This window comes from Diuraphis noxia, unplaced genomic scaffold, assembly GCF_037042655.1.
Source record: "Diuraphis noxia isolate RWA-SAM2 unplaced genomic scaffold, SU_Dnox_SAM2 contig0002, whole genome shotgun sequence".
NCBI classification, from domain to species: domain Eukaryota; kingdom Metazoa; phylum Arthropoda; class Insecta; order Hemiptera; family Aphididae; genus Diuraphis; species Diuraphis noxia.
In genome coordinates, this window is record NW_028301712.1 from 12,308,341 (window position 1) to 12,324,419 (window position 16,079).

The 16,079-nt window shown below is 28.5% G+C and overlaps 2 protein-coding genes across 9 annotated transcripts; both read right to left on the reverse strand.

Annotated features, from left to right (window-relative positions):
* Nucleotides 1-2,043: 2,043 nt before the first annotated feature.
* Nucleotides 2,044-10,369, reverse strand: Mtmr6 (Myotubularin related protein 6). 8 transcript variants are annotated; one of them, XM_015518638.2, is made up of 12 exons: nt 10,088-10,369; nt 9,580-9,796; nt 6,393-6,444; nt 6,165-6,308; nt 5,931-6,088; nt 5,696-5,821; nt 5,509-5,643; nt 5,311-5,443; nt 4,990-5,222; nt 4,673-4,923; nt 4,090-4,594; nt 2,044-3,426 (listed from the first exon to the last, which is right to left on the reverse strand). In XM_015518638.2, exons 2-12 carry the CDS (start codon nt 9,748-9,750, stop codon nt 3,280-3,282), a joined length of 2,055 nt encoding a protein of 684 aa, XP_015374124.1. In that variant the 5' UTR covers nt 9,751-9,796; nt 10,088-10,369; the 3' UTR covers nt 2,044-3,279. The 8 variants fall into 8 exon arrangements, with proteins under 8 accessions (XP_015374124.1, XP_015374103.1, XP_015374156.1 ...); XM_015518617.2 differs by having other exon boundaries at nt 6,165-6,444; XM_015518670.2 differs by lacking the exon at nt 9,580-9,796 and having other exon boundaries at nt 10,088-10,367.
* A 2,504-nt stretch (nt 10,370-12,873) lies between these two features.
* On the reverse strand, nt 12,874-15,837 carry Pp2C1 (protein phosphatase 2C). Its single transcript, XM_015518298.2, has 6 exons — nt 15,519-15,837; nt 15,051-15,439; nt 14,853-14,987; nt 14,363-14,781; nt 13,979-14,304; nt 12,874-13,911 (listed from the first exon to the last, which is right to left on the reverse strand). Exons 2-6 carry the CDS (start codon nt 15,349-15,351, stop codon nt 13,356-13,358), a joined length of 1,737 nt encoding a protein of 578 aa, XP_015373784.2. The 5' UTR covers nt 15,352-15,439; nt 15,519-15,837; the 3' UTR covers nt 12,874-13,355.
* Nucleotides 15,838-16,079: the final 242 nt, after the last annotated feature.

Consider the following 16,079-nt stretch of genomic DNA (forward strand, 5'->3'; position numbering starts at 1 on the left):
TTAGTATTTAAATTTAAATTTTGACAAAATTCGCAAAGTATTTTTCAATTAGAAATTCATAAAAGTTTTGATTTTCATTACTAACATTAGAAATTTAATGGATGATTTCTCGTAATAGTTTTTCTACTATAATAATTATTTTTAATAATTTTATTCTACTTTAAAAAAAAAAAAAATGACGGTAACGTTATTTATTGTGAATTTAAAATATTCAACAAATATTCATAGTAACATTTTCCATATAATATATTGTAAAATTTTCTGTTTTAATTTTTTTTCTAGCTATTTAAAGCCATGAGAAATGTTTCTTTTTTTAAAAATTATTTTCAGTTAGAAGTTCATAAAGTTTTCCTTTTTATAACTAACATTAAAATTTTAAACAGAAGATTTTCAACTTTTCTACCACCTCTATGTAAAAAAGTTCACCAGAAAAATATGCTTTTCTTTTTTATTATTTTTTTTTTAATCATTAAATTTGATTATTTATACAAGTATTCTAGGAATGCTAGGATAACACAAATAGTCTCTTCTCGATTCGTTTTTCGTATGCAATAATTTATCATTGAATTCAAATAATATAATACATATTAGGTATTTAATATTTTACAATATGACATAAACCTACTCGAAAATACTATACAACAGAGCCGCAGTATATTACCCATATGTTGACCTTTTTTTGTTTTCCTTAAACTTTCGATAACTACTGGGAAATTTCAATTTCATCCTCACAAACGCACCAATTAGATTTACTTTCCTGTCAGAAAAGATGCTGAAATGGTCAATCGAAGCATATTCAACCCAAAAGTTGATGACAGACGAAAAAACATTGTAAAAACGATACCTAGATACCTAGGTACATCGCTACGTTCAGAATGAGTTATTTTACATAGGTATATTTTAATTGTTACAAGAATAACTTATGAGGAACCTTGTATTCCATTAAGAGGACGTTAAATCCAAATGTATTGTCTCTGTCTTACAAATTTTAAACTACATATTAACATAAACTAATGAGTATTACGAGAATGAACTAAGAACTAAGAAGGCGTTACAGTTATCATAACTAAGAAACGAAATTTTCACACATGCACTATAAAGAAAAAAACATTTATACTGTGCAACGTTGTTTTTTATTTTTTCGATATCACAATAACAAAAATCCATTTTTTTTGAATTTTTCAAACTTGAATAACTTTTTTCGTTTCTTAGTTATGATTGTAGTTTTCTCGTCGTTCGGTTCTTTACCAAGCAAAATATTTTTTGATATATTTAACACATTTAAGATTGAGACAATAATATATGAGACATTTAGCACCCTTTTAATAAGCTACTTTACGCACAAAAATGATGAAATATTCGTTAATTTATATCATTAACATATTTCTTATGTTCAAAGAAATATATTTTCAAAATCAAAAAACTACCTTTCTTTCAACTCTCTTGATTTTCTATCTATATAACCTGTAGGCTATTATAAAAATGTATCAAAACTCAAAAATATAACTAATGAGATTATATCATTATTATGCTATGTTCAGTATGATCTAACTGATCTAAGCATTGCTAATGAGTATTATAGCTTTCACATATTAGGTAAGGTTCCACACAAAAACGACAGCACACTTTGCTGTTGTTGTTCTTAACTATTATTTGAGAAATACGAAGACAAAGTGTGTGAAATTGCAACTTTGTAAGTTCTCCTTTTTCTATTGCGATAAATTATTACTCAATCATTTCTTATTTAATACGGATTATTTTTATATTGCAGTAATAATTTAGGGTATGTAGGTAATTCGAAAATATTTTGTAATTGGGCAACTTAAAGTTGAGGCTGATTGATGCCCCTGCCACCTAATCTATTGGAAAACGTTAATTTCTTTTAATCTGAAACTCAAATGTTGAAATGAGTACTAGATCCAAGTCTACGAGAACAAAAAATTTACTTAAACTGTAAATAGTGTAAATACATAAATTACTGATTAGACATACGTATTACAACAACAGGGAAGTTTTGCAAGGATTTAAAAAATGAAATCAATATTTTGGTTTTCAATAATATATTTCGGCTTTTTAAAAAATGTTTCTGTTTTACTTTTAAAAGAATATACACACAGATGAATTTCTTATTTAGTTGTGTACATAAAATAAATGTTAAAGGCATTGCTTAGTATAAACATCAAATAAAACTTTTATAATTGTTCTGGAAACAATATATTAGGTTATAATAATGTAATACACTAATACATAATATATGTATATATTATATAGTAATATGATATAGGAAATAGAATGACATTATTAAAACTTAAATTTTTATCTAAAAACTAAAGGTTCATCATTGGTAGGTATATTCATAATATATCACTTTTTAATTGTATAGGTTTGATCCAAATTAAAAAAATTAAAAGGCACTTTATCTATTATATGTAACATACTCAATAGTGTATGTAAAATTTTAATTATTTCAGTATTTATTATTTCTACATTATTCATGGTTAATATAAATGTAAACAAATTTAATTAAAATGATCTACTATTCAATTGTACCAGGTATAAACAACTACATTTTAAAATAAATTAGTCATTTTAATTTTAATCTAACATGTAGCTTAAAAATGTTTTGTTAATTTTAAATTTTAAATTATAATGTGTAATTACACAGAACTGATTTATTCAAATTTTAAATCGATATAGTTTTATGTTCTTATTTTATGAAATATCATAAACTGAAATTAGGTATAAAACTCAATTAAAATATTATTCTTCAGTAATTCAGTATTGTTTTATATTTATGTATGAATGGTAGTAAATATAAATATATTTAATGTTTATTTTTTAAATTAGAATATTGTTGATCTTGCATAATATAAATGTAATTTAAATACAAAATAAAAATTATTTTAAGTTTGTTAAATAGTATGATTAAAACAAAATAACTTTTAATTTATAATATAAACTATTACTCAATTTGTGCCAATATTTTTCTCAATTTGCTTAGAATATAATTAAAGCTAACATACCATTTATTTAAATAATATATATTATTTGGTGTGATATATTCAGTATTGCGCGATCGATTTTATTTTTTATAAAAAAGAAAAATTAGGTACAATTAAAAATTTTGAGACTTATAAGATAATTTAGGCTATGTTCGTAACATAAACAATTTATAACTGGAATAGGTACTTATATTTACAGATTTAAGTATACATTTTGTAACTGGTCTAAATGTCAGTAAAATTAAATAATAATTAGTTTAATAATAACAGAACGAACTTAAGAAGATTCTGTTGATGACCTTGAAACAATTTTACGACATCCATGACATACAGGCACAGGGTCTTGACTAAGGTGTCCAGGTAATGAAACATTCATATCTATACAACGAGTACAAAACACATTTCCACATTTCCAACAATGATACTAAAAATAAAATTTAAATATAAATATTAAAATACTGTAATTTATATTAAAATGTAATTAAAAAGTGTATAATTTGTGCTGTGAAATTATTAGAAAAATAAATTTCCAGAGAAAAAAAAAAGCCTATCATTGTAACATAAACAAGTTGAATAACATTGGGCCCGTTGCATACTTATAACTTAATTTTTAGATGAATTCAATTGGTTAGGTATCTTATAAGAAAGTGTCTTTTCTTAAAGTGTGACATTTTTAGGTTCTTTGGGGATATCAGGACACTTAGCTCGAAAGTGGGACGTATGGTCACGTCAGTTATACTCCTACCACTAGTATGCTTATGTGTAGGGAGCCATTATGTAATAAATAAATAAAATTATTATGTTTTCAAATATTAATCTAGCAGGAACACTACAACACATAAGACAGTCTTATCTTAGAACCTGTTTCCTAATTGTGTATTGAGTTCTAAAAGCTAGGTGTTTTAAATGTTAATAACAAACCTATAAATAGTGTATCAATATTATCATTATGTTGATTAATTTGTGATCATAATTTTGACACGCTATTTATGTGCTAATGATAATATCCACATTGTTATTTTTTGTTAACTAATAATATACATTTAAAAGTAGTTAAATCAATTAAATTACAACAATAATGTATTACTTTTTTTGTAGAAGAATCAGTAGAACATTCACAAGAAACGGCTTCTCGTAAACTCTTCCATTCAATAGCCACCTTATGGGCTTCATCCAGTTTTGGCTCCATAACAGTCAAATCATCAAACGCATCATTCATAGATTGTATAATATTGTCTTCTCTATTGTAGCTCATGGGCTCTATACATATTTCTTTAGAGAACAGACTGTTTCTGACCATGTCTGCACCATCAGTTATTTTACGTTTAAAATATGATAATCTTTTTTGTAGGAATTTTACGTGATCATCAATAGATTTTGTTTGTTCACTAGTCGCAAGTAAAATATCATATACATGCTCACGTGGATGGACTCCATTTTCAAAACGGCAATACATTCCTCGCCAAAATCTTATATTTTGAGGTGATAAATCAGGGATCATGGTTTCTGTTTGAGCACTATAAAGAGGATTTAAAAATTCTTTTTTATGTTCTTCAACATAACCCCAAAAAGAAAATGTACGATCCTTGAGTCTAAATAATTATTTTAAAAATAAATATTAGAATTTAAATTATTAAACTAATTTTATCAAATAAGAGTAATATAATTACTTGAGATCAACACGTTCTTTTTCACAATTTCCAATAAAAGTCCCATACTGACAGGATGTTACATGGTCATGTAAAATTAATAAAAATCGTTCGTTGAATTCAAATGAAGTAGGTTGAATCATTGTGAGTTGCCATGTTGCTTCAATAAATTGTGTAAATACTGGGGATATTTCTTTAGAGTCACCAGCTATATGGCCACACCGATCACTAAATTTGTGACCAAACGCTAACCAATCTTTTTCAATAAGCGCCTAGTATTTAATAAAATTAAAAATCAGAATATAATTTCATCTTTTCAGTAAAATATTTAATTATACCTGGAATCCTTGAAGTGTGCGATAATATGGGTCTAACATTAGAGAAGCCAATGAACATACTTGAGCTGTTCGATCCCATCCATCTGAACAATGGACAACAACAGACTTTCCACTATTAACTGCTTGGCATATAAAAGCTGATGTATCAAGAATAGTTTTTATATGTCGTAACCAACCACTACTGTCTAATCCTCCGATAAATTGTGACATAGATAGATTTCGTTGTTCACATACTAGTAAGAAATATTAATATTTGAATCAAACCAAAAAGATAAGTAAGTATTATTTATAACTTATAATTTGTATAACAATATTACTCACAATCTACAACTTTAGACAAGCTATTTCTCATTACATGAATATTTTCTATACCTAAGAAATTAAATTTTATGCTATCATAAAAGTTTTCATTTTCATAACCTTTCCCCGTTGCTCGATTTGCCATGGCATTTATCTAAAAATATACACATAATAATATTGAATAATAAGTCTTGTTTATTATTTTGAGAAGAAAATTACCTTTGGTCTGGTATCAACAACATGCATATATTCGCTACCTGGATTTGTGTATAGTATACATGTGAGAAGTTGCTCATCTTCCATACATCTGGCATTAAATCCAGATAATGGTTGAGCACAACGGCAAATAGATGCCTAAAATTGAAAAATGTATACTTCAAGAACCAAACAATATTTATAATAATACCTTGTTTCTGTGTAAGTATGTAAGTACTGGTAACCGTTCCTTGCTACGAAATTTAGAACTGCCCACTAAAATGGATGTACTCACAGACGATGGAACAAAAAGGAACTTTGGGTAAGTATCACACAACTGCAATAATGTATTAATTAATAGATTAATAATTAATTGTATGGATTTATATTCATGTCATATTATACATATTATGATTATAAAAATATAACCAATTAAAAATATCAACCTGATAGTCTTGATTTAATGTAGTAAGACTCCAAGATTCATTTGGTACATTCATTCTTTGGTATTCTTTTTCTAGATTAAAACTATCCCAACCAGCACTTTTTGATATCTTATCAGAATTTGACTTATATAAAAAACAGTAAACATCTTCGATTTTTGCTGAAAATTTACATTAACATTGTATTATCTTTAGATAAATGTATATTTACAAATTAAATAACAAACTAATACAAACCAGGTTGGCAGAGAACAAGCAGTGACGTGAATATATTGTGAGAATCTCTTTCTTTTGGTATGACAAATGTGACTGATAGGAATGTTTTGCATCTTATTAGAATTGGACAACCAGTAGTTGTAATAGGCAATTTTTCGACATTGCCTATATGCATTAATAGCACCCAAGATTCTTTATTATTTTCAGTATCAAAAAATATTAAATGAGTAGCTGTTAAATATAATGTACCAGAAGACGTTTTTTTGGAATTATATCGGTCCAACATTCGTACATTTTCAATCTGAAATTAAGATAAGTATACATTTTAAAATATAATTAACTTTATGTAACTTAAATAAAATCACAAATAAATTGCATTTTAAATTGTGAGCTACTTAGGCTTTTTTTATGAAGAGTAGCTATGGCCTATGTATAACATCAATTTAAGTTAATTTGAATTTATACATTTAGTCAGAGCCGTGTCATTAAAATTGGCGCCCAAGAAAAAATTAAAAATATTCGCCCTCCTATTTTATTTATGACTATGCATTTTATACTTATTTAATTGAAATTTTTTTTTGTACAACAAATTTTTTGACAAAAAACTAAAGCTAATTACAATAGTATTTATTAAATAAAATAATTAAAAAATTAATACAAATCACAAATTTATCATACTATGTAATATAATTTTTATATAACATATAACATATTTTTTATGATAGTCAACAAATTATATAAATATTATATTATATTTTCAAATCATTATATAGTTACTTAGTTAAAACTTAATTTTCCTGGACTGTTTTGAAGTAAAGTCTTCAATGACGTCTTCAAAATCATTGTTTTTTTTTTTTATTTCATTCTCAATTGACAACATTGCTGCTGAATTGGTTAATTATTACACGGTTGATCGTAAATATGTCTTAGTTAATTTCAATTTATTAAAAGAGCGTTCCATGGAAGTGACAGTAACAGGCATGGTAAGAAACAATCTGCATACAATCATTAAGTATGGACAAGTTGAATCAAGTTCATATTTTTTTATTGCATTTAAAATATTTAAAGCAGTTCCGTTTTGTAACTCTAGTAGAATTTATTTTACTTGATACCAAAAAATTCTATTTCGTTAAATATTTCTGGGCCAATATCTTCGATCTTCAATGAATGACCAACAAGGAATTAAAAATCATCAGCAATATTTGAAAATTTTTCAAACCTCCATTTCATTTGAGTCATCATTTTATCACAAACTTTCTAGTATTCCAATGTTAAAAGTTGATCTGCAGAAATATCTTCACCCGATTGCCAATGGGCAATAATTTGTTTATGGTTTCTTTATACTATTGCTTATGGCACACCTCATGCTCGATGAACAGTAGATTTGAGGTGAAGAATACGATAGTTTATTGTAAAACCAAATAATACTAAATACAAGAAGAGAATTCTAATGTCGTGGTTGACTCGTTGACTAATATTGTTATTACTTGACCATAGTCGGAAATTTGTTCAGAAGAAATATGTGATAGTTCAAAATAATTGTAAAACAATAATTTTTCTCATATATTTTAAAAAATGTCAATACGTAAGCTAAAAATGATTATGTTATTAGTCACAAAGCAAAATATCATCTTGAATATTTCAAAGTAAACCACATTAGATCTTTATAAATACCTACACAAAGTTATTGTAAACACATGATTTTTTCTAATTTCAAATTTTACATCATGCATTTTATATTTTTAAAAAGCATATTATGTTTTATCTTAAAAATTAAAATGATGACTACTATTAACTATATTTTTTAGTTAGTATGCAATATTTTTTATAGCATCATAATGATAATTGAGAACAATTTTATTTAGAATAGCTAAATTATTTATTAGTGTGTGAAATCCTAATATTACAAACATAGGTAATTTAATAACATTTCTAGCAAACTACAAAACAATCCTAATGTGTATTAAGCTTAAAATATAATATGATATAATAGCGAACTAGCCTTTAGTGAACAGAGGAGCTCCTTCTCTCATTGATAAAACAATTAATGGTTAATTTTTAAGAACTAATCAATAAGTAGGTTGTAACTACATTTTTACTCTCGATATTTTGAATTGAATGAATCAAGTTAAATTTTTTCTGAGGATGTTGGAATAATTGAAGACATTTTTGGTAATGTTTACAATATGAATTTTGTTATTTTTTTATTGTTATGAAATTAGAAAGTAAGGTTTGTTTTTAACAATTTAAAATATTTCTTTCAATAGAGTAAGTATACTTAAATATGTTGATAAAGTTTTCAAATATATCATTTTCTTATACCTAAACAATTTTCAAATTTATGTATAACAAATTAATTTTTAGTTAAGAAATCACATATATAATAGTTTCTTAAGTTTTAACAATTTATTAAACCAGGAATAATTAATCACATGGTCTCATTAAATTTAAATAAGCTGTTAAATATATACATTTTTTTTTCATAACTCAACTTATGTTAATGTGAATAGATTGTTTAATAATATAAATTGTTATGATATTGATTATGTTTTGTACTTTATAGCATATATATATTTACATTATATAGGTGGTTTTAGTGCTTAATAAATGTCATTGGTGTTAATAAATACATTCTGTTTATTCTAATATATATTAAGTAAGTATTACTTAAAAAAATAAGCACAACAAAAATCAGGGACCAAGTGTAGGACATCCGATTCACTTTTCCTCATCTCAGAGTAAAATAATAATTGTTATTTTATCTTAAGTATCATCTCAACTCATATTTTGGTCTAAAATTGTTGTTTTGGATCACTCATACTATCGTAATCAACAAATTGTTCAAAATTCTTAATAAGTTCTCCATCTTACTTAATATTGAAATTATGATCAATCATTTAAGTCATTATAGAATTCTATCTAGTAAGTATGTATTAGATATTTAGATAATAGTTTATGTAAAACTTTTGCTTTAGTTAGGTTATAGGTAGGTATATAATTATTCTGATAATTGTATTCATTAGAAATTAGTCAAATTAATATTCTAAACTACAAGAGAATTAGGCCCAACAAAATAAATAATTAAAACAGCACCTAAATGTAATATTGCTGAAAATAAAACTAATGACAAATTGTTTTTAAAATATATATGTGAATACACAATAAGTGGATAAGGGATTATTATTTCATGCATATATGACATATGCAAGTCATGCAAATTTTAAGGTAAACTTTTGCAATAATGGGTTTTAAAAATTATTTATTTATATTCTGTTGTTAACAATTTAAAAACTAATCTAATGAATGTTTTGTTTAAAAAAATAATGGTCTTAAAGTCATCATAATGTATATGAAATACAGTAGAATTTTTTAAAAATTATTATAGTAACTTTAATTATTAATCGGCATTCTTTTTTAAATGAATAACACGTTGTACCTTTTTAATGACCGAACCGTCCTGTTGCTGTTGCCTGGCCACTTTGGCCATGGCAGCTTCACGCTGTAGCCACGACCTCAAGCGGCAGAACAGAGAGTACGATCCGGGAGCCGATGACAAACGATATAGACGGAAGCCAGCCGGTGACACGAACCTGTCTTTTTCGGCCATACAACTGCATGTGTTACAGATTTATACACACAACTCACTGCGTGTCCTACAAAAGCATGCACAACAACCTGGGTTAGATCTACTATAGTAACTACAGAATACAAACCACTTGCCATAACCTCTCCAGGTAGAATAATTAAACACTACAGGTGGGTAGGTTAGGGATTGTGTAGATTAGGATAATTTAAGAAGGATTCTAGGTATCCAGCACACATGCATAATGTGTTAACCTCAGCCACAAGCACCCAACAAAATACCCAACTCTTATTTATTAAATATATTTTCAATATTTATATTTTATAATTAAAAGGACGTGACTAGGAATTATATAAATTACTTTTGGAGTTTTTATGTGTTCCATCTTGATAAATTAAGGCACATAAATAAAATGTAGTGACTAGAGATTTAAAAATAGATTATAATAAATATAAATAAATAACTGATTAATGATAAATAAAGAATTTAAGAACATAAAATTTTTAGATAAAAAATTGACTAGGCATTCGGCCCATAATGAATTTTTAAACTAATAACTATAAACTAAATAACTATTTAGTACTTAACCACGGATAATCAAAGCAAAAACATGTACATAGTACATAACACCGAGACCGAGTAGCTGGTATTAACTAGAGGTGATAGCACCATTGATTATAGGCCATAGCATTAGTTTTTGTAGTAGTACGATTAAATACGCTATCTATAACAAGCAGCTGTGGCCCTGTGGTGTGGCCGTGTGGGTAGCAACTATAGCAGCAGTCAGCTGCAGCTGCTGGCTGTAGCATTGATTATGGATATCATGGCTTTAGATAATACTATCTTTAGTTGTGTCTTGTGCACCTGTCCTGTCCTAAATACGTCCTGATGGGTAAATGGTATCACCAAGTCCTAATTAGACAATCTTGACCTGGGTCAAAGAGAAATAATATTATAATGTCCATTATGGCATTATCATAGGCGTAAATTTGGCTTGCTAGAAGGGGGGGGGGGGCTAACGCTAAGATTATAATTTATAATTTATAACATTAGAAATTTATAACAAGGCTATATTTTTTAAAGGGGGCTAAGCTCCCCAAAGCCCCCCCCCCCAATTTACGCATATGGGCATTATCTAAATATTCTAAATATTATAGAAAATCTGCTACCCAGTAACTGCTAAGCTCCTATTATTAATAGTTGTGAACCCATGGCCATGCCCCCCCCTTAATCACGGGCTTGTGTATTATACAGAAATATAAAAAAAGTATTTTGTAAGAAGTATCATTCATTTTTATGACAAACTTTACACTAAAAGTGATTACCCTACTTCATAAAAATATTTAGTCGAGTATCTGGATATCTGGAATATTACCTATCGAAAAATTGAGTAAAATGGTTCTACTCTTGGATACTAGGTATTTCGTTTATCCTGTGATCTATCTGTGGTTACCTCCATCTCTATATGAGGCATTTTGAATAATCTTAAATTCAAGTACAACAAAATACCCAATGTTGATATATTATGTGAGTACAATTTTTACGTACATAAGTTAATTTTTGTAAAAATAACGATTCAGTCGATCCACATCCATTAATATACCTAGATAGAGTCATAGAATATAAAATAGCGAAGAGAACGATGACGTGTAGTGCATTATTTAAGAAAAAAAAATATTATTTGTTCAATGTTTTGTTATATTTAATACAAGATTTCACAATAATTGTATTTGAATTTGCAAAATAAATAACAATTGTGTGATACTAAATAAGCAGTAAGAAAGAAGACTTGTAGCTCTAAATATGCAGGCACTTATGCACTTAAATTTTTTTTAGTGAATTTATTTAAAATTGTTAATAAAATAAACAGCATGTAAAACAGTCTAAACAATACAATCACATAATTCAAATATTTTTTGCACCATAGCCAAATAAACAAAATATATTTTACTTAATTTTATATTTTTTCTTCTGGCACACACAAAAAAAAAAAAATAATAATAGTTTAGTTTAAATAATTTTCCTCTGTAGATGCTTTTAGAAAAAGCGAGTGCTGGCAAACAAAAGTTAAAAATAAATAATTTTTTTAAAAACAAGACTGTATTTGTTGAAATAAAACTGTCAGTATGGAAAAATCTAAAAATTAAATTAAGTTAAATATGTCCTAAAAAAATGACCCAAAATATGCATTTAAATGCAAAATGAAATTTCAAAACTAACTGTGTAGTGTGTACTAACATATTTTGTTTCGTACACTGCTATTTTTGTTACTGTGCAAAACAAATATGCAAAAGCTACTATTTTTTTTTTTATAGTCCTATGCCTTATAACAAGCAGTATTGTTGATAACTTGTATTTAAATTTACCGCGCTTTCCTTGACAATATATTTTAACTCCATCTGAAAAAAAATCACCAGATGCGTTTGCGTCGAGTGTCACATTTGGTGAAATTGAATGTAAACGGCGAAACGGCCGTATAGTTTATCCGATTCTGGTGACTTGTGGCCTTGAATGCAGATGCCAGAGGGGCGTGGCATACGTTATCATTTAAATAAGCCATATTATCAATATTACTTGTACAATAATTATACTACAATAGTACAATCATTCTGGCACCAAACTACCAAAGACAAAGCCATGATTTCAGATAATATAATAACTGTATACAGATGGGACAACCAGTTTTAGAATTTAGCTAGTAGGTTTCACTTATTCTATGAGAGTAGAAGCTTACACATATTGACGATATTCTGAGTCCCATGATACACACCACACATGCACAATAGCGACATATCCAAAAATCCATTTATAGAATACAATATACAATAAAACTACCTTAACGGACGAAATTTAAGCAACTGAGTGTCCATTATATGTTAAGTATAATCTTAATAATAAGTATATGTTAAGATTGTTGTTATCATTACTTCTATTAACACTGATTCTGCCCTAAATTCATTCAAAAGTACCATTCTACCCCAATATTCAGGATGTTCCAATCATACACCATCACACTACAGGTTGTAAAAAAAGTGAATCGATGGTTACTCAATGTCATATAGGAATTGAGTTTTTAGAAAAAAAATTGTTAATTTTAATATAAATATGTATGATTTAATATTTTAATCTTAATAGGTTCAACAAACATTTACATTTCACATCCAGTAAACAATTATAATGTAAATATGTTTATAACACAATGTTTACAATTAAAAAAATAAAGTTGTTTTATACATAACTATTAATTAAATTTTAAAATATTTTCATTTAACAATTTTTCTAAAAGGAAAAAAATATAATAAAATTATTGGTTTTATAAAATGTACAATTAATCAATAGCATAACTAATGAGTTGAATAAATAATTACAAAATGTAATTAGTTAAAAAGCTTTAAATTAGTTGAAAAAAAAAAAACATAAAAGATTATATCCGTTCGAATTTGAAAAAAATTAAAATATTTCTGTTAGGTAAAACAAATAAGAAAAGGGAAAACACAATAATTATTTCTGTGTTATAAGCAAAAATATGACAAACATACAATAAAAACAATACTAAAAAATTTAAACATAAAATGGTATTTGTAGTTGAAAAAAATGTGGTAAAGTTAACATAGGGAAAAAATAAATAATTAATACTTAACACTTCTCCTATGACTACGAGTTACCATGCCTGCTGACCAAGATGATCTAGATGCAACTTTTTTGAATCTTCTACTATCTTTTTTTTTGTGTGACCTTAATATTCTAGTCATTGGTTCTGTCAAAGGTGTCTTAATTTTTGATATTGTTGTAATCTTAGTTGGAGTGGAATCTTCTTTGGAGTCATTACATTTCCATACCTTCTGGATTTTTCCAGAACTTCTTAATACTACACCCACTTTAGTTTCTTCAGGTTTAATTGATTTAGTTGGAGACAATAGCCAAGGTTCACGTGGCATTTGCTCATTTTCAGAATCGCTATTTCCAAATTTTGAAGCCTCATCATTAATTGTAGACTTTTCGTTTAATTTTTGTTTTTTGACAATTCTTCCACTACTTGTCCGAGTACACCTCTTTTCTGCTGGTTGACTATCTTTTTTACTAGCACTATTGTTGTTATTATTATGATTATTATTAATTTTTGCAGATGTTCTGAGTATTTTATTTGTTTTTAAAGGTGCTGATTCTATAGGATTATTAGGATATCTATACAAAAATAAAAAATAAAAACATTAAACATGAAAAAGTATTAAAGTAACACCAAGTCACTTACGGATTTGAAGTGCTGGCAAGAGCACTAGATGCTCTTAGATGATGATCTGTAGGATATCTAGTAAATATGGCATATCCGCCACTTGAACCTCTACCAAATCTTTGAACTTGTGGATCTCCATCAACACATTTGCAGCTATTTTTATCTTCACATTTCATATTACCAGTCTGCATTTTATGCTTTAACAGTACTTGTGGAGCAGGTGGACCAGGTGGATCTAACATTAATGTAATAACTGTGGTATTATCAGCCCTCAATCTCACCTTATTCCATTGTAATATTGCTTTGTCGACAAGATTTTTTGACGGATTTAACCAATCTTGTTTCTGAAAAAAAAAAATGTTATAAAAGAAATTAAATCTGTTAATAATATGTTTATCTTACTTCTAAAGATTTCATTTCAATATTATGTTTTTCTGTTCCATACACATTTGAAATTGCTACATCTGCTGAAAGAACGTTCCATAAGCCATCAGTACCAAATATCAAACAACGATGTTTAGAAGGATCAACATCAAAAACATCAACATCTGGTTCAGGAGATACAACAAATTTATTATGCTCAGAATTGAAGCTCCAAAAATCGCCAAGCGCACGAGCTACAGCTAGGAACGGTATTTCATCAATTGTAGTTGATCGGCGTACAGGACCTTTATGACCAATGCGAGGCCTATTCCATACTACTCGAGGAACACCAGATTTATTAATAACTTTTCCTCCACACTCTTCTATTCTTATTTTTTCTTCAAATGATTCTGGTTTATGGTCTCGTGTTAACGGTTTAGCTTTCCACTCTCCGTTTTCTAAAATAGGAAAAGTTATGTGTGAATAATTTTGAAAAACTATTGTAAAAAAAATTAATTAAAATTATTACCTTCGTCTTGATAACCAAGTACTATACAACTATCACCAACGTGACCAGTATAAATTTTTCCTCTCATTATGAATGCTATGCTTGCTGTGGTACCCGATGTATTAGGTAAACCTGATGGAGTTCTCGGCCAATTTTCTAAACAATTAAATACATTATTCATCTGTTACTTTATAAGTAAATGCATGCAAATGTATGTACCTAAGTTTTTCCACATTTCAATATGAGTATTTATGTAACCATTACGGATAGCTCTTAATACGTCATCATCGTTTTTTGACCAGAATGCATCATCTTTGATGATGGTGTCAAGCAAATGGTCTTTGGCATATGCAGCTGCTTCCGAACCACCGTGTCCATCAAATATGCCAAAAAAGGCGTACTCCAGGTCTTTCATGTCGGGTGTCTGCTGGTACGCAACCGAAAACATATCTTCCATGTACTTCCTACCGCCCTGGTTACAATAACCGGTCACACGAAGATTGACTCCGATGCTTGGCATTGCAACGGTTAATGTAGGCTAACAGTACTGAACTGAAGAAAAGTCTGTGTACAAACAGTCTACGTCGACATCGCGAGTCACGACGTATCTACGGTAAAGCCAATCCGGATCAATTAATCTGACGCCAGGAAACACACATTAAATACAATTTTTTGACGAGATCTCACCTGTACAAGACAAATATCACAGGGTTTAGAATGCAACGATTTTCTACGTCGTCAACACACAACGCGAGACTAATGGCGCGCAGCAAGTCCAAATGACAACGACGGATCGGGCGGTACGGACCGGACGTTCACTTCGGTACAATGGACGTATTCGCGTGCAACACAATGGCGACGGGAAAGACAAAAAAAAAAAATGTAATATCTATTATTATTTAACGTAAAATACGGACGAAGGAATAAAACGAATTCTCGACGGCCGTAACACTTTAACATTTAACTGCGTTTACAAGTGTTGGACTGTTGGAGCGCTAGAATCTAGATCGCGTTTAATAACGAATTTGTGTTTTTAAAGTGCACTACCATTCGTCCATACGTCTAGCAAACGGCGTGACCGCGAATGTCCCGGCGCCCAGCAGGTTGGCGGCACCGGTTCCCCAAGGCGCGCGAACGAGTGGTGGTGCGGGAGAATGGATTTTCGTTGTCGTCCGCGGGTGCCGAGTACCCCCGCCGGGTGGTAGCCTCCTTCCAGGGCGGGCGGCAAGTCGAGTGTCGACCCGCGTA

What these genes read in the sequence shown, in the direction of transcription:
- Mtmr6 (XM_015518617.2), bottom strand. Translation starts at nt 9,750, where the DNA reads ATGGCCGAAAAAGACAGGTTCGTGTCACCGGCTGGCTTCCGTCTATAT. An exon ending in TTGTTGATACCAGACCAAAG is followed by an intron (nt 5,444 to 5,508) that starts GTAATTTTCTTC and finishes GTATATTTTTAG; the next exon opens with ATAAATGCCATGGCAAATCG. An exon ending in GCACACTTCAAGGATTCCAG is followed by an intron (nt 4,924 to 4,989) that starts GTATAATTAAAT and finishes ATTAAATACTAG; the next exon opens with GCGCTTATTGAAAAAGATTG.
- Pp2C1 (XM_015518298.2), bottom strand. Translation starts at nt 15,351, where the DNA reads ATGCCAAGCATCGGAGTCAATCTTCGTGTGACCGGTTATTGTAACCAG. An exon ending in TGAAATGTGGAAAAACTTAG is followed by an intron (nt 14,988 to 15,050) that starts GTACATACATTT and finishes TTAATTGTTTAG; the next exon opens with AAAATTGGCCGAGAACTCCA. An exon ending in ACTTGGTTATCAAGACGAAG is followed by an intron (nt 14,782 to 14,852) that starts GTAATAATTTTA and finishes TTCCTATTTTAG; the next exon opens with AAAACGGAGAGTGGAAAGCT.